Source organism: Cnephaeus nilssonii (genome assembly GCF_951640355.1).
Source record: "Cnephaeus nilssonii genome assembly, chromosome: 13".
Taxonomy (NCBI): Eukaryota; Metazoa; Chordata; class Mammalia; order Chiroptera; family Vespertilionidae; genus Cnephaeus; species Cnephaeus nilssonii.
The window spans coordinates 262,116-281,021 of record NC_137084.1 but is presented as its reverse complement, the minus strand read 5'-3'; the positions used below and the strand labels follow the sequence as shown (position 1 = coordinate 281,021).

At 69.1% G+C, this 18,906-nt stretch overlaps 2 protein-coding genes across 12 annotated transcripts; both read right to left on the bottom strand.

Annotated features, from left to right (window-relative positions):
• Positions 1-4,353: 4,353 nt before the first annotated feature.
• On the bottom strand, positions 4,354-5,537 carry TNNI2 (troponin I2, fast skeletal type). The gene is made up of 5 exons (XM_079789017.1): positions 5,400-5,537; positions 5,172-5,300; positions 4,961-5,050; positions 4,698-4,874; positions 4,354-4,581 (listed from the first exon to the last, which is right to left on the bottom strand). The coding sequence occupies exons 1-5, from the start codon at positions 5,424-5,426 to the stop codon at positions 4,486-4,488; spliced, it is 519 nt and encodes a 172-aa protein (XP_079645143.1). The 5' UTR covers positions 5,427-5,537; the 3' UTR covers positions 4,354-4,485.
• Positions 5,538-5,866: 329 nt separating this feature from the next.
• SYT8 (synaptotagmin 8) lies at positions 5,867-13,222 on the bottom strand. Of its 11 annotated transcripts, none has more exons than XM_079789009.1 (10): positions 10,614-12,746; positions 10,101-10,309; positions 9,833-9,999; positions 9,287-9,385; positions 9,029-9,196; positions 8,776-8,943; positions 8,588-8,693; positions 8,365-8,498; positions 6,626-6,721; positions 5,867-6,074 (listed from the first exon to the last, which is right to left on the bottom strand). In XM_079789009.1, exons 2-10 carry the CDS (start codon positions 10,279-10,281, stop codon positions 5,871-5,873), a joined length of 1,323 nt encoding a protein of 440 aa, XP_079645135.1. In that variant the 5' UTR covers positions 10,282-10,309; positions 10,614-12,746; the 3' UTR covers positions 5,867-5,870. The 11 variants fall into 11 exon arrangements, with proteins under 11 accessions (XP_079645135.1, XP_079645140.1, XP_079645133.1 ...); XM_079789008.1 differs by having other exon boundaries at positions 5,982-6,074; positions 6,172-6,721; positions 10,614-12,747; XM_079789006.1 differs by lacking the exon at positions 6,626-6,721 and adding an exon at positions 6,172-6,201 and having other exon boundaries at positions 6,035-6,074; positions 10,614-12,743.
• Between the last annotated feature and the right edge of the window lie 5,684 nt (positions 13,223-18,906).

Below are 18,906 nucleotides of genomic sequence, written 5' to 3'. Positions count from 1 at the left end.
CCAGGACCCCCTTCTCGGGCAGCCGTGGCCCCGAAGGGCCTGTGTGCATCCTGGTCCCCAGCCCCAGGGCGGGCGCAGTTCCCGTCCCCCACCACCATGCTCAGCATCTCACCACCCAATGAAGTCTTCCGGGTGGGCCCAGCGGCGGGGCTCAGGGGCTGAGCATCAACCTAGGAACCAGGAAGTCACGGCTCGATTCCCAGTCGGGGCACAGGCCCGGGTTGCAGGCTTGATCCCCAGTGTGGGGCGCGCAGGAGGCAGCCAATCCATGATTCTCTCTCATCATGGATGTTTCTATCTCTCTCTCCCTCTCCCTTCCTCTCTGACATATATATATATATATATATATATATATATATATATATATATATATTAAAAAGAGACATTTTCTGGGTGTGCGCACAGAGCCGGACCCATGTCTCACCACGCCGGGGCCGTCGCTGGCACCCCTGACCTGCACGCAGCGCCCCACACTCTGCATGCCGGCTCGTCTTAGCCCTACAGGGCTCCCTGTGGCTCCTCCACGGTCCCCTCCACTCCCCTGCCTCACCCTCTGCTCCAGGAGCCCAGACTGACCATGTGGACAGATAGTGTCCCAGGTTCTGGGTCGTGGGGGGTCCCTAGGAGGCACAAGCAGGATCGAGGGGACCCGCCGAGCCTGTTTCCACCCTTCACTGTCCTCCTCTGTGGAGAGGGGCCAGACTCGGGGCTCCGCAATCCGAAGTGGGGGCCTGGGGCTGCGTGCCGTCCAACCGAGCCCGGCAGCTGGGCCATGGCAGGGACGTCGCCCCAAGACCAGGCTGCCCCCGGGCCCCTGAGCCAGGAAGAGGGAGCCCTGGGCCGTCTTGAGCCCTGGCCACGGCGGGCCTGAGGAGTCCCGAGGCCAAGGAGGCAGGACCAAGGCCCAGGTGGGGGAGGCAGGGGCCCGGGGCTTCACCCACTATTAGCCATGGCAGCCTGGCCCTGTGGGGCGTCGTTCTGCACCCAAACGCGGAGGCACACACAGGAGGCAGCCCATCAATCTCTCTGTCTCTCTCCTCTCTCTCTCTCTCTCTCTCCCTCTCTCTCTCTCTCCCTCTCTCCCTCCATGTTCTGGGGTGAGGATTTAAAAAAATAAATTTAAAAAAAATTTCAAGCAGGACACACAAGAGAGTGAAACCAAGCCCAGTCCCCCAGGCCCGGACGGAGCGCACGCTGCCGGGGGTGGGGGGTGGGGGTGGGGTGGGAGGCAGCAGGATCTGTGGTGCTTTTTTATGGGGACTCGGGACCCTGATACGGGGACGTGTCAGCCAGGGAAGGCAGACCAGCTGCTGTGACAAAGCCCCGTCTGCAGACTCCAGTCTCCCTCCAGCAGCCATCAGGCCGGTGCAGTGGGGAGGGGGCTCTGGGCCTTTCTGGGACCCCCGGGTCCCCCCACACTCCCCGAGGAGCCAGAGTCCCGGCTGTTCCTCTGTGTCCCGCTGGCAGGGCAGAGGGCACAGAGGGGAGAAGCCGTCTGCGGGGTCTTGCTATGAGCCGGGCCCCATCCCAGGGCGATGGCAGGAGGAGGGACCTTGGTGGTTAGGAGATGGGAGCAGAGACAGGGAGGGGAGAGGCAGGGGCTGGGGTGTGGTTGCCGAGGGGACGGGTCTCCGAGGGGCAGCAGGCAGCCCAGCGGGAGGGAAGGCTCGTCTGGGAGGCCCCGTGTGTGCGGCGCCTGGGGCACCGTCCGCTCCATAGATGGTGATGGAGGCCCAGACGCCCCCAGCCCTCGGGGCTAGTGGACATCATGGGAGGCTTCCTGGAGGAGGTGGCTGTGTGGAACCTGAGGGTGGACGGACGGGCTGCAGGAGAGCCCAGGCGACGCTCCAGGCCTCGGGCTGTGGTGGGCACGGCGTGCCCGTGAGGCAGGGAGCAGCGCGCTCGCTCCCAGGAGGTGCCAGCGGCCCCTCCTCACCGGTCTGTCCCCTGAGGCAGGTGAGCTCGTCTCCACACCCATTCTATAGTCGGGGAAACTGAGGCCCACAGCCCGTCGGGATGCGTGAGGAGGAGTGAGTGGGGGTCAGGGAGGAGGGATCAGGACAGCAGGGTGACAGGGAGGCCGCGGGGCGTCGGTCATGGGGCCCCCACAGAGCCGGTGTTGGGACCAGAGGCAGCAGAGTGGGCAGGTTGCTGTTCTGTTTGCTAAAACGAGTCTCCCGCCGCCTGAGCCCACAGGTGTGCCTGCCAGCCCCTTTCACAAGGAGCAGCTCTTCCCCCCGCCCCCCTGGTCCTGGTCACCGGCTCTCACCGGGTTTGTTTTATTTATTTTTTAAAAAATGTTTTTATTGATTTCAGAGAGGAAGGGAGAGGGAGAGATAGAAACATCAATAATGACAGAGAGCCATTGATGGCTGCCTCCTGCACACTTCGCACTGGGGATGGAGCCCACAACCCGGGCCTGTGCCCTGACCGGGAATCGAACCCTGACCTCCTGGTTCCTAGGTCGACGCTCAGCCCCTGAGCCCCGCCGGCCGGGCTCCCAGTTTATTGTATTGACTTTCGCCGTGTTGCCCACTTGTTGCCTCCAGGCACCCAGGACACTCAGGCCGGGTGCCTTCTGCCCCCGCCCTGCTCCCAGCCACCCAGGAGCCCAGTCCCTTTCTGAGGAGGAGATGGTGCCAGGGACGGAGGACTGGGGGCCACGTCTCCTAGGGTTCCCACGGGCAGGCCTGAAAGCTGCGGCCACCGCACACGCACCACCCGCACAGGGGCTCCCCCCCTGCATGCCCGCCCACCCACGTCCCTTCCTCCACCTCCACACTTCCCCCCGGGCTCCCCACGTCTCTGCAGCCTGACCCCACCCTTCCCCGGGGCTGTGTCCACCCCGCCCCAGTGCCCTCCACAGGCCTTCTCCCCGACCCGCCCACCTCAGGGCACCCCCCCTCCCCCCCCCACCGCCGCTCACTTCTGGGGACCCAGTCTCCTGCCCAGACTCCTGCACCCGCTTCCCTTGCTGGGTGCTCCGGCCACCAAAACCCGTTCCTTGAATTCACGGTCTGCTCTGCCCGCCCTGGCCTCCGCTCAGGGTGAGCCCCAAGCGCCCCTCAGCCCTGACATGTGCCCTGCGCCCTGGAGGGCTCCCGCATCGCACGGCCTGGCTGCGCCCACTGTGCAGGGACATTGCCGCCATCTGTGCTTCCTGGCCCCAGGGGAGGGCAAGGGCTGTCCCCGAGGCCTGGCCTTCCCCTGCGGTAGCTGGAGCCGCTGCCCGGGCAGCAGGCCGAAGGCCGGGCCCCGGGGTGATAAACCGGCCGGAGCCGCAAGGTCACCTGGTTGCAGGGCCTGTGGGAGCCGCTCAGAGGACGCAGCGGGTCCCAGGCCGCCGCGGGCGGGAGCGCGGCGTGGTGAAGGCCATCGGGCGCCGCTGACGTCAGCCTCCCGTCCCGCGAGGCAGCCAAGGCTGAAGGCAGCTGCCCTCCCCATCTCCGGCCCCGGCAGATCAATTGCTGGGACCTCCGGAGGGCAAGGGCGGCCGACAGCCCCTCCATCACGGGCCGCTGGGCCTCCCGGGCTCCCCCCCGAGATCTGAGCGGAGGGACCTTGGCGGGCGGGCCGTCGCCCCATCTATCACGGGGAGGCTGACAGCCGTGGCCTTGCCGTGACAGCCCTCATCCGGCCGTCAGGGACACGGCCCCTTGATGTGTGAGGTGGGCCAGGACCTGGGGCTGAGCGAAGAGGGGCCCCGAGCCCGCCTGCTGGGCCCGTGTGGGGCCAGGTCGGCCTGTCCTGTCTTTTGGGGGAGCTGGGCCCCTGGCCCCTCTGAGCCTGAACCCCCTGGCATAAGCCATCTGGGGGGCCATCGGACCCAGGGCTGCCCCACGGTGTCCCCCAGGGGAGGCTGTGGGGTCTGAGGAGGGGCGGCCTGGGAGGAATGGGGAGTGGCCCCCAGTGCACATGCCCGCCACGGCCCCCGGCCCAGACTTGTGGCGACGGATTGAGACGGTCTCTGGGCGGCAGGACCCCTGTGATGGCTGCGCACACCGACCGAGGGTCTCCTCGTGAGAACTGCTCAGACATGCACCAGCCACCGTCGCCAGCGCCGAGGGCTCGGGATCGCCCAGAGCCGGCCGGGAGCCCTGGGAACGGGCCGTGAGCACAGCACCAGCCCTGGGTGCAGGCCGGCCCCACGGAGTCCACGCTCAGGGCCTTCCCCGTCTGGCCCGAAATTCCTGAGGCCCCTGCATGGCTCCCTCATGCCCTCACCCCAGCTCCCCTAGCACCCGGCCCAGGGCACCGGCTCCCTGCCAGCTGCTGGGCCTTCCCCGGGGCGCAGCACCCAGAGGCTCGGGCGGCCTGTGGGCGGTGAGGTTGCAACAAGGCCGCGGAGACCAGTCACAGGGTGGGAGGCCTTTATTGACAGCTGCGGTGAGCCCGCCCTCCCAGCGGCTCCCTGGGCCCGTCCTCTGCCGCCCTGCCCGGAGCCGGGGTGCCCGCCAGTGCGAGGCAGGGGGTGCAGCCGGGAGCCTAGGACTCGGACTCGAACATCTTCTTCCGGCCCTCCATGCCGGACTTCTCCTCGATGTTCTTCCTCCAGTCGCCCACGTCGCGCAGGTCCCGCTCCTGGGGGTGGGGCCAGAGAAGGCTCAGCCTCAGTTTCCCTGCTGGGAATGGGCTCCCGGGGCAGGGCGGGGTGGGCCCCGCAGGGACGGGGTCCGGGGGGGGGGGGGGGGGCCTACCTTCTCCGTGTCCTCCTTCTTGACCTGCTTCAGGTTGGCCCGCAGGTCCATGCACACCTTGTGCTTCGAGCCCAGCAGCGCCTTGAGCATGGCGTCGGCCGACATGCGCACCCTCCTCAGCGGCGGCCTCTTGAACTTGCCTCTGAGGTCGAACAGCTTCTGGTTCATGTCCTCCAGCTGCAGGGGAGCGGAGGGCTGGGCAGGAGCCGCGGGGCCAGGCCGCCCGCTGCGCCCGCCGCCCCCCTCGCCCCTCGCCCTCTCACCTCCTTGCTGCTCTTCTGCACCTTCACCTCCATGTCGTACTTCTCCTCCTCGGCCGCGTCCACCTTGGCGTGCAGCTGCTTGCAGAGCTCCTGCGGCGGGCGGGGTGGGTGGGGGCGGGTGGGTGGCCATCCTGACGCTGGACCCCGCCCCGCCCTGACCCCCGCGCTTGCCTTCCTGACCGGTGGGGAAACCGAGGCGGGCGGTGGGTACCTGCAGCTCGGCGGTGGAGCCGGGGATGTGCAGCGGGGGGCAGTGCTCCGACAGGTAGTTCTGCTTCTCTGTCTCCTTGCGGCTCTCCTCCTTCTCCAGCTCTGTGGCCGCGATCTGCAGCATGACGCTCTGGGGGGAGCGGGGGCGGGGGGGGCAAGCCAGTGAGGGGCTGCGAGCGGCTGCCCGGCCGGTGCGGACCCCCGCGGCCCTCCCCGGGGGGGCACCTACCTTGAGGTGTTGTCTGCGGGCCGTCATGGCCCTGTTGCGCTTCTGCAAGGCAGGGGAGAGGGTGCAGAGTCAGGGCCGGGCTCCCCACATCCATCCACATCCCTCCCCACTCGCCACCCGGCCCGCCGGGGGTCCTGCTCAGGGGGACAGCTGGGCCTGGGGGGCTCCCCATGCCGCCCAGGTGGTCCGTCGGGGTGTGGAGACCAGGCTGGGCCTCGGGCGTGGGGGCCTGCAGGGCCGGGCGTGGGGTGTAGTAATTCGAGAGAAGCAGCCATTTCCAGGGTGACCAGGCCGCAGTCCCACTTCCCCTCCCCGTGAGGCAACAGCAGCCACTTCCTCCGTGTGTCACTGTCTGTGGGGAGGTGGGGACGGGGGGGGCCTTCTTCCTGGGCCTTGATACTCTGACCTCTGACCTATCCCAATTGGGGCAGGGGGCTCCCATCCCCTCCATGTTTCACCCTCAAGAGATACTCACCTCATCACTGTCCCAGGAGGGTGGGCGGGGTGGGGGGGAGAGAAGAGAGAGGTTAGGGATCTGTGATGGGGTAGGGGGGATGGAACAGCGTGGCCAGGGCGGGCAGAGACCCCTGCCTGGGGGTGGGAGGAGCGGGTGGCAGGGGCATTGGGATTGGGGACTTCACTTACTCCCCCATCTTGAAGTCCTGGGCTTAGAGCCTGTGGGAGAGAAAGATGGGGTATCAGGGCCTCGGACCCGTGGGGGACAGCACCTCACCTTCACCCAGCCCCCTGCTGCCCCGCCCCCAACTCCAACCTCCTGGCGGGGGGGTCATCTTGGAATTCCCTGGGAGAGGAGCGAGAGGAGAAAGTGTCCCAGAAAAGTCCCTGGCGGGCGGGTGCGCAGCTGTCCCCGCGGGAGGGGCGGGCGGGCCCGGGCAGGTGCTCCTGCTATTTTTAGCTTCGCTCCTTCGGCTTTGGGCCCAAGTGCCTGCGAGAGGCTGCTCCCCAGTTCAGCCTGGGGTCCCCTGTCGCATAAAGACCCCCTTCCCGCGTCCCAGAGTCGAGGCCTGGTCGTCGAGGCCCGTCCAGGCCCCCTGCCCCGCCCTCGCCCACCTCCCGCTGTGTCTCCATCGCACTCCCAGCTCCGAGGAAGCCCCCCGGAGAGGGCTGCCGGCGGGGGTCCCCAGCGCCCGGGCCCCCACCCAGGGGTGTCCCACGGGCTGGCCCGAGCAGTGCCTGCGCCCGGCCCCAGCCGCCCGCGGCCTCACCTGGCGTCGGGCTGCGCGGGGAGCGAGGTCGGCTGGCAGTGTCGCCTGGGCTGGTGGGCCCGGGAGGGGTATAAATGTCCTCCCCAGGCTGGGCCCCTGCTCAGAAAGGACATGGAGCCCTCCTCAGACCAATGGGGCGCAGGGCCCTCCCCGCCGGCCCGGACCGCCTGGCCCGGCTCAGCCACATGCTGCCGTCCAGTCCGAGAAGTCTTGGGCGGGGGGGGGGGGGGGTGCGAGGTTGGGTTGCTCTATTTAGGGATCAGTGACGAGTTCGAGAAGCTCCTGTTCTTGCAAGGAGCCTCCAGGCAGCTGAGTGGGGCCTGGCTGGGCTGTGGTGGGAGCACGGCTCAAGGGTCAGCTGAGGGGCCCCTGGGACTCGGGCCCCCTGGGTCCTACGTCGGGATCCACGGCACAGTGTCCCCCTGGCCCCCCGCCGCCTGTCCTGCAGCTCACTGCTCTCCTTCCAGGCCAGGGGCATCGCTGCCACTGCTGGCCAGGCCCCCTTTCTCCAGCCCGGCTCCGAAGCCGGGCCTGGACCCCAAACGGGCCTCTGGGCCTGCAGCAGCACCGGGGGTCTCGGGCGGGGACGTGAACCCGCCTTCCCGCCCGGAGCAGGCACGGGGGCGCCCTGGACGTGCAGCCATGCAGGGACGCCCCACCCAGGGCTGTTCTCACACAACTCGGAACACTCCCTGCCAGAGGGGGCGGTGGGCCCCTGCCTGGAACGCTCCGGCCCGCGGGCTGGGGCCCAGGCAGCCCCCACCCAGCTCAGGCATCCGGAGGACCATGACTTGGCTGCCTCCGAGCTGGGGGTGCGGCCCCAGCTCGGGGCGTGGGGAGGGTCAGGCAGAGCCGAAGCCCCAGATGTGGGGGATTAGAGCTGCATTCTTTCCCGCCAGGCTGAGCCCCCAGAGACCCGCGAGGCTTCCGAAGGCTTCTGCTGCCCCCTGCTGCTCGCTCGGGCAGCCCGGCCGCCACCGCCCCAAGGTTTGGGGGCCGAGAGGAGCCATGCCGGGCCCTGGGGGTGGGTCCCTTCCTTCCCGCAGCGCCCCTCAAATGCCCCCCGATTGCCCACCACGTCCCGTGGTGCCCCCTCCAGCCCACCTGCCCTCACTCACACTGTCCCTAACGCTGAACCCCAGGCAGGAGGGCTCCCCGCTCCGGTGTTGTGCTCCTTGGGCTTGGAGGGGCCCCTCACCACCACCCCCCCAGGGGCAGGCAGAGGCCGCAGGGCCTGGATGAGTCTGGAGAGGGGTCTTCTCCTCCTCACCCTTGGAGGTGCCCCCCCCATGGTGCCCCGAGGGCGCAGGAAGGACGCCGAGGTGGTGGGAGGAGCGTTTATTGCAGCAGGCCCCTCGTGGCGGGGACGGGCCCACAGCTCAGTGCGGGGAGATGGAGGCACAGGGTGCTGTCAGGAGCCAGGCAGGGGCAGGCGCCGGCGGGGCTGCAGGCCCAGGGCCTGGTCCACCTCCCCGGCAGGCCGCAGGCGGTGCCACTGGGCGATGGGCCGCCGGGCGTGGGCCAGCATGTCCGCCCAGTGCTGCAGGGGCTGGCCGGAGGCCCGGGCTCCCAGCGCCACCTTACCCACGGGCTCAGCCCGAAGCCGCGAGCCCCGGGCCCAGATGGCCAGCACCAGGTCCACGCTCTGGGCAGAGACAGGCAGAGGTGCGGGGAGGGGAGCAAGACAGCGGTCAGTTTGGCCCCCAGGGAGGACCTGCCCCCTCCTCCAGGCAGCCTACCTGGATCTGGCTCAAGGGCACGAGGAAGGAGAAAGCCTCGTTGAAGTAGGGGGCGGCCGTGCCCTTCCGGGCAGACGTCCTTCTCGTCTTCCACTTCTTCCGGTTCAGCATGAGCTGGACCTTCACGTAGGGCTCTGGGCAGGTGGAAAGGGGTCGCGGGGGTCGCGGGTCTGACCGCCGAGCCCTGTGCTCCCCCCGAGGGGATGCGGAGGGGGGCTCTCACCTGCCAGCCCCAGGCTCAGGCCCCGGGCCTCCAGCACGACCACCGTCAGCCGGCCCGAGCCGGGCACATACTGGAGCGAGAAGCACAACTCCCCCGTCTGCTCAGCCTGCGGGCACGACAGGGGCCTGGGTCTCCCTGCTGGCACCCCGGGCAGGCCTGGGCCAAAGCCAGGGGGTCAGCACCCTTACCTCGGCGGTGCCCGGGGGGCCCAGCTGGCGCCAGATTTCCAGGACGTGCTGCAGATCCACGGTGCCCAGCGGCAGGTGGAGCTCGCCCAGCGGCTCGTGCCCGGAGACACGCTTGAAGTCCAGCACCTGCACCCACAGGGTGGTCCGGGGCAGCTCCGCCAGCAGCACCTGCAGGCGGGGGTGTGAGCCGCGCCCCGGCCGCCCGGCCCCGGCCCCGCCCGCCCGCCCACTCGCCCGCTCGGCCCAGGCTCACGCGGAAGCAGCAGGTCTCGTCGAACACGGGGCAGAGCGTGCCGCGGTGCACCTTGGTCTCGTGTCTGTGCCCGGCCTGGGTGGACAGGCTGACGCGGGCGTAGGGGTCCGCTGTGCCCCCCGGGCTCCTGGCCCTCAGGTCCACTGCCTGCTTGAGGCCCACCCGGATCTGGGAGCCAAGGGTGACTCAGCCGGGGTCCCCTTGGTCTGCCCCGCGCCCGGCCCCTCTCCAAGCCCGCAGAGCCTCCGGGGCCCTCACCTCCTGGCTTCCAAAGTCATACTCCAGGGAGAGCTGCAGGCGCCCCCACTGCTGGGCTCCCCCCGGGCCGGACCCCACATCGTCCACCTCCGGCTGCACCTGGAGTGGGCAGGGATGCGGAGAGGTGCCGCTGGGACCGAGCCCTCATCAGAACCCTAACTGCCCACCCTGGACCAGGCCACCAGAAGGGCTCACCCTCAGCTCAACTGACCAGCCAGAACGGTGGCCCTGCCCCAGCCCATCGCTGGCACCACTGCCTCCTCGGAACACGCCGAGGCCCCACTGGTGCAGGGCCCACTCTGGGGTGGCACTCCCGGCCTTGGGCCCCGGGCTCACCTGCCTCTCTTTGTCACTGCCTCCCCTCCCCTCTGCTCCCCGCCTCCCCCGCCAGGAAGGCCCTCTGGCCTCCTCTCCTGGGCAGACCTGCCGCTGGGGGGGCTGAGCTCGTCCTGAGCGCCCTGAGCCCCTGAGCCTAGACCTTGAGCTGGGATCTGGGACTGAGCCAGCCGGGTGCTGGGCACGGGAGCGCTGGTGCCCGCTCCTCACCAGGTGGGTGGTGGTGGTGCCCCGGACGCTGCCCAGGCCCACGGCCTCTTTGTCTCGGGGCTTCCTCCTGCGGGCTCGGCGACAGTAGCAGCAGACGACGCAGAGGAGGCAGGAAGCCGTGAGGATGGCGGCGGCCACAGCGATGGCCACCAGTGCCCATCGGGGCCCTGGGGTGGGCGCAGAGATAGGCCCGAAATGCCCCTGTGGACAGCACTGCCCCCCACCCAGCCTGGCCAGCCCCGGGCCCCTCCCGGGTCCCACAACTCACAGGGAATCCTGGCAACGAGGTCTGGAATGAGCCCGGATCCAGCCGTGGTGCCCGTGGTGGCCGGGGCACTGTGGGGGCCTGCGGGATGCCCCATCTCCCCACCCTGCTGGCTTGGAGGAGATGGCCAGGGCGGCAGGGTCACCTGTGGGGATGGCCCCTCGGCCCCTGCCCACCGCCCCATCTTCCAGCAGCAGCCGGTCTGGGTGTGCCTGGGCAGGGAAGCAGCCCGGGGTGGCCGGGGGATGGTTCTGAGTGGAGCCGAGGGGAGGGAGGCCCTGGGCTTTGGCCAAAGTGCCAGTTAGCTGCCACAGGCCTGGCCTCCTGGCCACCTCCCCGGCCCCCAGCCCTCACCAAGCAGGCTGGGCCTACCCGGGCCTCCCTGCAGACCCCTCTCATTGCAGGGCCTCCTCCTGCAGGAACCCCTTGATCCCAGCGGGGTGTTGCCTGGGGGCCCCCCTTATCCACCAGTCTGCATGTTACACAGGAGGAGCTATTCACACATGTGAGCCAGACCTGGGTCACCTGAGAGCATGGTGAAGGGGGCTCAATGGGGTCAGGGCTCTGCGGGGGTCATGGGGGGAGCAGGTGGGTGAGGAGTGGGGCTGCTGCCGGTGGGAGCTGGTCTGAGCAAGCTTGGGCTGAAGGTACGTTCCTGGCACGGGCGGGCGCGGGGCCAAGGCACCTGGGAGGGCGCGGTGGGGCAGGCAGGCTCAGGGTGTGTCTGGGAGCGGCCGAACATTCCTCGCAAACTGACTCAGCAGCTCGCCCGCCCGCCCAGACCTGCCTATCTACCACCCTTAGGCGAGGGGGTAGGAAGGAGGGCGGGCCAGCGCAGCCACCTGCCTCGGGCCTGGGGAGGGAGTGCACCTGGCCAGGCCGGCCCCTCCCAGCCAGGATTCCAGCTGAGGGCCCTTTGCCCCAGTGGTGTGCACTGTGACCCTAGGCCCATGGGCAACTCTCGGCTCAGCTCCTCCTGGCTCCTCTCCTCTGGGGAGCTCTGGCAGCAAAGAGGCACCCTCCCTCCAACCTGGGGCTCCCCCTGTCTGCCCACAAGAACCTGGCACCCCTCTTGCCACCCCCTCCAGAAATAGCCAGGCATGTGGGCCAGATCCCCTCATGCTGCAGCCCCACCTAGCCCGGCGCTGAGCTTGCTGAGGGACAGACAGGAGCCCACGTGGTCCTGAGAGGACCCCACAGACGCTCACCCATGCCCCGGTCCCACTCCCAGAGCCAACCCAACCCCTCGACGCCGAGAGGGGAGGTGCCCAGCCCAGTGTCCTGCCCCCGGGGCCTGGCTCGGTCACCCTCGGGCTGGTCCCGGTGGTCACAGCACAAAGCAGGATGTGGAGGGGGCTCAGTGCAATGCCTGCCGTTGCTGCCTTGAAATTCTAACCATCTTTTGAACAAGAGGCTACATGTTTTCCACACGGCCCCCCCCCCCCCAAGGCGAGTGCCCCGGTGGCCCCTTTGGGCCTGGGGCTGGCCCGAGAGCCTGGAGGGTCCCTTGGGGTCCCTGGAGCCGCAGGGTGGAGGCCACGGGCAGAGGCACCAGCTCCCGTGTGGGATGTCAGTCTTTCCTCTACAAACTGCCGGAGCCCACGTGTATTCTGGAATCAAGACAGCTGCCTTCCGGGTTCTTACGGTGGGGACTTTGGGATCAGTGGTCAGCACACTGTGTGTGCACACATGCATGCGTGTGCGTGTGGGAGGTGTGCATGCACATGTGTGTGTGTGTGCATGTGCATGCCTCTCCCCTGCCCTGTCTTGAGGGCGTTCTCACCGAGGTTAGGGCAGGGGCAGGGCGGGGCGGGGCGGGCAGTCACAGGATTTGGTGCTGCTGGCACAGGATGCCTGAGCTGATTCCTGCTGAAGGCTGCCCCTCGGGACCACAGGAGATGCCTGGGAGCTGGCCTGAGAGGGTCACGGGGCCCTCGGGATCCTGGTCACAAGCCCAGAGGCACCCGGAGGCCTGGGGAGCCGCAGGGTCCCTCAGGACCGCCGGGTCCGCCTGGTGGTAAAGGTTCAGACCGGCCCAGGGCCACCAGGTGGCGCCGTCTGCTCCTGGGGCCCGGCTGGCGGCCAAGGTCCTGCCTCTGGTCCTGGGGCTCCTCTGGGGGAAAGCGTGCAGGTGGGCGGGCAGGCAGGCCGCCGGGGTGACCCTCACAGGCCCGGGGGAGGGGGCGTCTGCGGGGTTCGCCCCTCCCCAGCCCTCATGCTGGGCTGCCTCGGGGGCTTCCCTGCTAGAAGGCCAGGAGGCCTGCCTGTGGCTTACTCTGGCCGCTCTCTGTGGCCGGGCTGGGGAAACCCTCACTAGGGGCTCCAGCCGACTTCCCGGGGAGGGAGGCTGGCGTCTCCTCTCGTCTCCTGCCAGCCGCCTCTGGGGGCTCCCTGAAGCCCTGCAGACAGCGCCCTGCTCTCCCCCCCGGACCCGGCAGTGTGTCCGCACGCAGGCCCGTCCGCTCCTGCTGCCCGCGCACTCCCCCTCCCATCCCACCCCACGGGCCCTCAGGGCTGCGTGAGCTCCACCTCCTGCAGGAAGCCCTCTAGTCGCCCCCGCGCGTGGGCCTGCCCTGACGTGGGCGCTGGATCCCACCCGCGTCCTCTCCCAGGTCCCCGGCACAGGGCTGTGGGGTGCCCCCCAGGGACTCCCCGCTCAGCCCGGATCGCACCTATCAAAGCCGTGCTAACTGTCCAGCTGGGACTCTGTGCTCTGATAGGAGTGTTCCTGCGGGCCTTCCTCGGGAAGAGCGAGGTTCCCTCAAAGGTCGGGGTGGCAGCCCCCCAGGGTAGGGTGCTCTCACCTGACGCCTGACTCGGTGGCCCGCCCGGCCTCCAGGCTCCCCCGAACCCAGGCACCGCAGGCCGTGCTCAGAGGCTGCGGCTGGAGCCCTCGCTCTCCGCCTCCAGCGATAAGCGTCTTGGTGGGTGAGAGGGTGTGGAGGCCGGGCTTTGGGGAGCCCCACCTCAAGCCAGAGCTGCTGGCCCTCAGGAGCCGGAACTCCCTTGGGAGGAGGGCACCACCCGAGCCCCAGGACCAGGCATCTGGGCCCACCCCATCTCCAGGGGTCCCCGGGGCTGGGCGCCTCCAGTCCTCCCCTAGGACTTGCTAGAGGGGTGACGGAGGGGGTCCCGGGTCAGGAGGACGCCAGTGTTGGAAGGACAATGGCTCTCTGGTGCCGCTAGAACCACGCGCACAGAGCCTGGTGCCAGCAGGTGAGCTGCGGGCACTGCTCGCTGAGGCCGCCTGGGTGAGCGGGCAGGGCCGTGGGCGGCACCCTCCCCGGGCCACGAGCAGGGCCTCCCGGTGCCCAGGCTCCTGGAGCCAGAGAAGCCTCTGGAGGCCTTTTGCAGGGAGGCCTCCGCCCCTGGCTGGGCTGCCAGGTCCCCAGGGTTCTCCTGAGCCAGTGAGGAGCCGCCGCTCCCAGCAGGGCGTCCCTGGGCCCAGCTCCACCCCGGGCTCTGGCCAGTTCCTCTGCTCCAGCGATTCTGGCTGAGGTCCCTCCCCGGGCCCAGCACTGGGCACCCTCCCGGGCCGGGGTGTCTCTCAGAAGCCATTTCGGGCCGGTGGCCAGACGAGGGCTCGCGAATGTGTCCCAGGGCCCGGGCACGGCGGGCTGCCGGCGGGGCTCGGCGGGCAGGGCTCCCCCTGCCTGTGCTCTGAGGCACCGCGGTGGCACGTGCATGCCTGTGCCCATGCCAGTCACGAGAGGCCCTGGGGCACGCGGCACGTGGCGCGTGGGTGTCCCTGCGCAGGGCCGGGCCTCCCTCCAAGCCCCACCCCGCGATGCGGTTTGGAAGAAGCGCCGGACAGCGGAGGGGCCGGGTGCTGGCACAGCTCCGGGTCCTCAGAGGAGGCCTGTGGGGCAGTGGGGCATGCCGGGAGCCGGCACCCTGCTCTGGGGGGAGGCGCGTGGGCGGGCACCACGCCAGTCCCAGGACGCAGGGCCCTAGAATGCGGCCGCATACGTGTGCCCCGCGTGAGCCAGCCGCCGCTTTGTACCCTCCCCAGGAAAGGGGCGCCCCCGTGGCGAGACGGCGGCTGAGGTTCCAGGGCAGGAAGGGAAAACCAAACAGAGCCGGCGGCCTCGGGCCGGTGGCCCCCAGCGGGCAGCTTGGCAGCGCCTCACGGAGACCCTGGCGGGGGGGGGGGGGGGGCGGGCTGCTGGACCGGCTTCCTCTGGGGTGGTCTAGGGGATGTTTGAGGTTGGAATTCAGGGCAAACGCTGGCTCGGGGAGTTGGGAGCTGCTGGCAGGGAACCGTGAGACGTGCAGGGGCCGCCCGCAGGCCCTGTCCACACGGAGCCCGGCCCCCAGCACCCAGGACAGCGGGGACGGGGGCTCCGCTCGCCACAGTCCTGTGGGCTGAGGAGCCCTGTGCCCATTTGCTAGGTCTCAGCCTGTGTCTTCCTCAATGTCTAAGCCCCTTCATCTGGGGAGCCTCACCCCACTATCTGAGCCTCTAGGGGGCCTGCACCCCACCATCTGAGCCTCTAGGAGGCCTGCACCCCACTATCTGAGCCTCTGGGGAGCCTGCACCCCACCATCTGAGCCTCTGGGGAGCCTGCACCCCACTATCTGAGCCTCTGGGGAGCCTGCACCCCACTATCTGAGCCTCTAGGGAGCCTGCACTCCTCTATCTGAGCCTCTGGGGAGCCTGCACTCCACCATCTGAGCCTCTGGGGAGCCTGCACCCCACCATCTTTCCAGTCTGTGCTCTTTTGTCTGTGAGTCTGGGTTTCTGGGGGATGAGTCCCATTCTTTGGAGTTTCGGGGTGAATTATAACCAATTCACCTGGAAATTGAGGGGACATACCCCACCTCTGATTGCACTGCAGCATGTAACCCACCCCCCAAATGCTGGTGCTCCAACCCCCATTTCAGAGAAGTGAGGTTCCCTGTGGCCTGGGGACTGGGGTCCCTCCCAGGGCCTGTACCCCACCCTGTCACTGGGGCTCACCCTACGAGCCCCTCTGCAGCTCTGGGTGGGTCCAACTCGTCCAGGGCGTCCGCGTCAGAGCGGCTCCCCCACTCCTGTGAATGCCTGGGACACGCCGGACCCCCGAGTCCCGTGCAGCCTTCTCCGTCACGCCCCAGGTCTGGGCACAGGGACACTGCTCCGTGGTCTCCGGGGCCCTGGACAGCCCGGCCCCACGCGCTGGCCCCAAGCTGCCTGATGCCCGGCCGACACGTCTCGCTCGGCCCGTGTGCCAGGCCAGGCCGGTGGCCTCAGCCTGTGGTTTGGACGCCCCACTCCACCCCCCTTGCCTGTGTGGGTCCCATTCATCCCTGTCTCCAGCTCTGTGTGCTATTCATCCGTGTGCTGGGCGCCTGCCCGCCCGCCACCCAGGTGTCTCCAGAGGGGCGTCCCCACCCAGACATGTCTTGGCCTGGACCCCGTTAGTCAGACTGTGGGGTCCTGTACCCCATAGAGTACCTGGGGTCCTGAAACCCATTAGTGCGCCTGTGGGTTCTGAACCCCAATGTCGGATGTCAGAGTACCGCACCCCACTCCGCTGAAGAGCTGAGTTGGGGTCCACAGCCAGGTGCTCCTGTGGCATCGAGCACTAACAGACTGTTCTTGGGGCTCTGAGTCCTGAACCCCAGTCCCTGCAGAACTGGGGTGACCTCTATGTCACCCAGTCCTCTCGGCCTTTCTGTAGCCAGGATGATGGGTGCTCTGTTAGACTGCAAAACTGGGGGCCTGGTACCCCATTAGTACAGGCAATACGGCCCATACTCTGAGGGTCTGGGTGCCTAGCCCTGAGGGCCCGGGACACCTGGGCACATGATCACTCCGCATGGCACCACTGGAAGTCACCGCCTGAACCCCGAGAGGGTTGGGTAGCCTGGCTCCCCTGAGCGGACGGGGCAGGTCCCTGACACCCCAAAGTCCTGGGTCCAGAAGCAGGTCTGGCCCGCCCGGCTCCGTCCTCCAGGTCCGAGGCAGCCTGGCCTCCTCGCGCCCCGGCTCCGGCCTCAGAACCCTCGGCTCCGGGCCTCACAGTCTGGCCCACACTTTTCTGAGTATCTGGGCAGCCCGTATCCCACTCCTCCGAACGCCAACCTGACGGACACACAGCTCCCCCGTTCCCAGGGCCTCTGGGGGTGAAAGCCCTGACCGCCTGAGCTTCGGCGCCCCCGCCCATCCGTGTTGTCCTGCTTGCCTGCGCTGCTCGGGGCCACACTCCCTTCAGGGTCCTGGGCCGTGTCACCCACACGCCTGCCTCTCACGCCAGCCCACGCCCAGCTCTCAGGCCCCCGGGGGCCGGTTCCAAGTCCCACGGCGTCTTCGGATGCCCAGCGCCCTCTCACGGATGCCCCCGCCCACGTGAGCCGGGTCTCTGCCCATCATGGCGGTGCCAGGAGGGCTGACCTCTCCACCCGAGCATCGGGCGAAGCCCCCGCAGTCCCCGGGCTTTGCCGCCCGCGTGCAGGGGCCTCGTGACCCCACTTGTGACTGAAGAGCTGACCCTGGTACCCCAGGGCCCACGTCCAGGCGACACGCCTGTGACTCCCACGTGTGGGGTCTGGACGTGGCACCGTTCCTGAGGGCCTGAATCACGCAGAAGTCTAAGTTTTGGGGTGCTCTGTGCCCCGCTCACCGGGGCCGTCAGCAGTGTGTCCCCTCGGCGCCTGCACCCACCCCGCACGGGGCCCACGTCCAGGCCTGGGGCCCCCGGTGGCTAGTTCCAAGCCCGCCTTGTGCTTGGACGCTCGGCGCCCATTCACGGGTGTCCGGCCTGTGTGAGCCCATTCATCCCCCTCCCCCCGCGGCCACCGGCTCCTGCGTGACTCCGGGCAGGCTGCGGCCCGTCCGCCCCCACCTCCAAGACAGTCTGTGCTTTGTCGTCCCTGTTCCAGGAACAGCCGCCGCAGGCCAGCAGGCACATTCCAGGGTTTGGCCGAGCGCCAACGCAAACCCGTTTGCTGGCATAGCAGCGAGAGGGGGCTGGGCGGGAGGACGTGGCGGGGAGAGGGGGACCCTCCGGGTGGGACATGCGATCAAAGCCTTCCCTACATGGAGCGTGTCCTGGACGGGCTGCCGGGGGGGCGGGAGCGGCTGCGTGCAAATTCCACCCCCTCCACCACCGCCCCTCCACCCCCTCCACCACCCAGGCAGCCCCTCCGCCCGCCCATGGCCTCCCGGCCGCAAGACTCGTCCCCGTCAGCTCGGGCAGGGCCCAGGGCCCAGGCCAGGGGTGGGGGGCAGAGGTGGGAGGTGGGTTTTCTACCTTGGGGACCACAGACAGACCCCGCTCCCTGCTGCCACCTCCCCGCCTCAGCCCAAAGCTGGTCCCAGGGAGGTGGCCCCGGCTCCGGCATGCTGCCCCGTGGGGCCCTCTTCGGGGCTGGCCGAGCTCTGCCTGCACGGCCTCCCACCTCTGCCAGGATGTGGTGGTGGGCCCCTGGGCCCCTTCCTGCCGGGGGACAGGGAATTCGTTGTCCCAGCTCCCCAAAAGCTGCCCTGTGAGCCAGGACAAGGGCCCACGCTCTAGGATTCTCGGGGGGGCGGGGGGGGCTGGTGTGTTTTCTCTGGAGGGGCTGTCCCCCACAGGTGAGAGGATCCCTGCCCCCCTCTTGCTCTCATTGGCCCTGGGACTGCCCACGTCCGGGGTCCTGCGCTCCCTCCACACTCGGAGCTCGGGGCCTGGCCACCAGCTGTCACTGCACCCCCGCCGGCCGGCCCCTCCCTGGCCCCAGGGCTGTGCAGGATGCACGGGAGCCCCTTCAAGCCGGCGTGAGGGCCGTGGGGCGGCCGAGGCTCTCCTGCCCCCCGTGGGCCGGGTGGGCTGCGCTGAACCTGGCCCGAGGGACACTGGGCCCAGCACCAGGCTGGACCATGGGCTGTGTGGTGTGGACAGGCCCTGGAGGGGGTCTGGAGGCCATTGCCATGGACCAGCCATGCAGCAGAGGGCCCATTGGGGTCACTGGTGCTCCTGATGTCAGGTGAAACCTGTCAAGGAGGGACGGGGGAGGGCACCCCGAGCCTACAGTGCCTGGACAGGACCCCACCACGTGTGGCCCCTGAGTGAGTGCCGGGGAGCTCACCACAGAGAATAGGAATGAGCCAGGGCCACCCCAGTCTCCCCAAAGCGACCCCCCAAAGCGCCCCCAAAGCTCCGGAGAGGGTGTCCTGTCCAGGCCTGCAGCTCTTCCCGCTCAGGCTAGGGGCTCCGTGTCCTGGTCTCCCCCGGACCCTGGCTGGGCCCCCCACTCTGTGCTGCTGGTGGTCTGCAGGTGACAGCTGAGCGCCGGGGAGCCCAGGACCCGGCCCCCGACACGTCCCCTCTGTTGGGCCTTTCTCACCTCCCAGGGGCCTGGGACCCGTGACCAGCCCGTCAGCACGCCTCGGCCTCGGAGGCTGGCACAGCAGGGCCAGGACTCAGGTGGCCAGGTGACCGAGCGGGAGGAGGACAGATGAGCCAGGTTCCAAGCTCCCCCTGCTGTCCGCAGGCTGCTGCAGGAGGCGGCTGACCTGCTCCCGCCGACCCCCGCTGTCTCCCTGCCAGCCTGCCTGGCTCCGCCCGCCTGCCCAGCCTCGTGCAGCCCAGCCTGGGGGCCCTGGCAGGCACTTGGGCACCCCCTTCTGTACACGGGCTTCTCCCGGGGCCCCTCCGCACCCCCCAACCTGGCCGCCTCCTCCTGAGGGCCCATCCTGGGAGCCCTGACTCCAGACCTTTCCGACCGAAGCCCCTCTCAGTAGAGTCGCCACGCTGACCCCCTTCCTGGATATGGGGCCCCTCCTGGCGCCTGGTCAGCACAGTAACCTCCCTGGCCCCTCAGCCCTTCACTTGTCCAGGAGGGA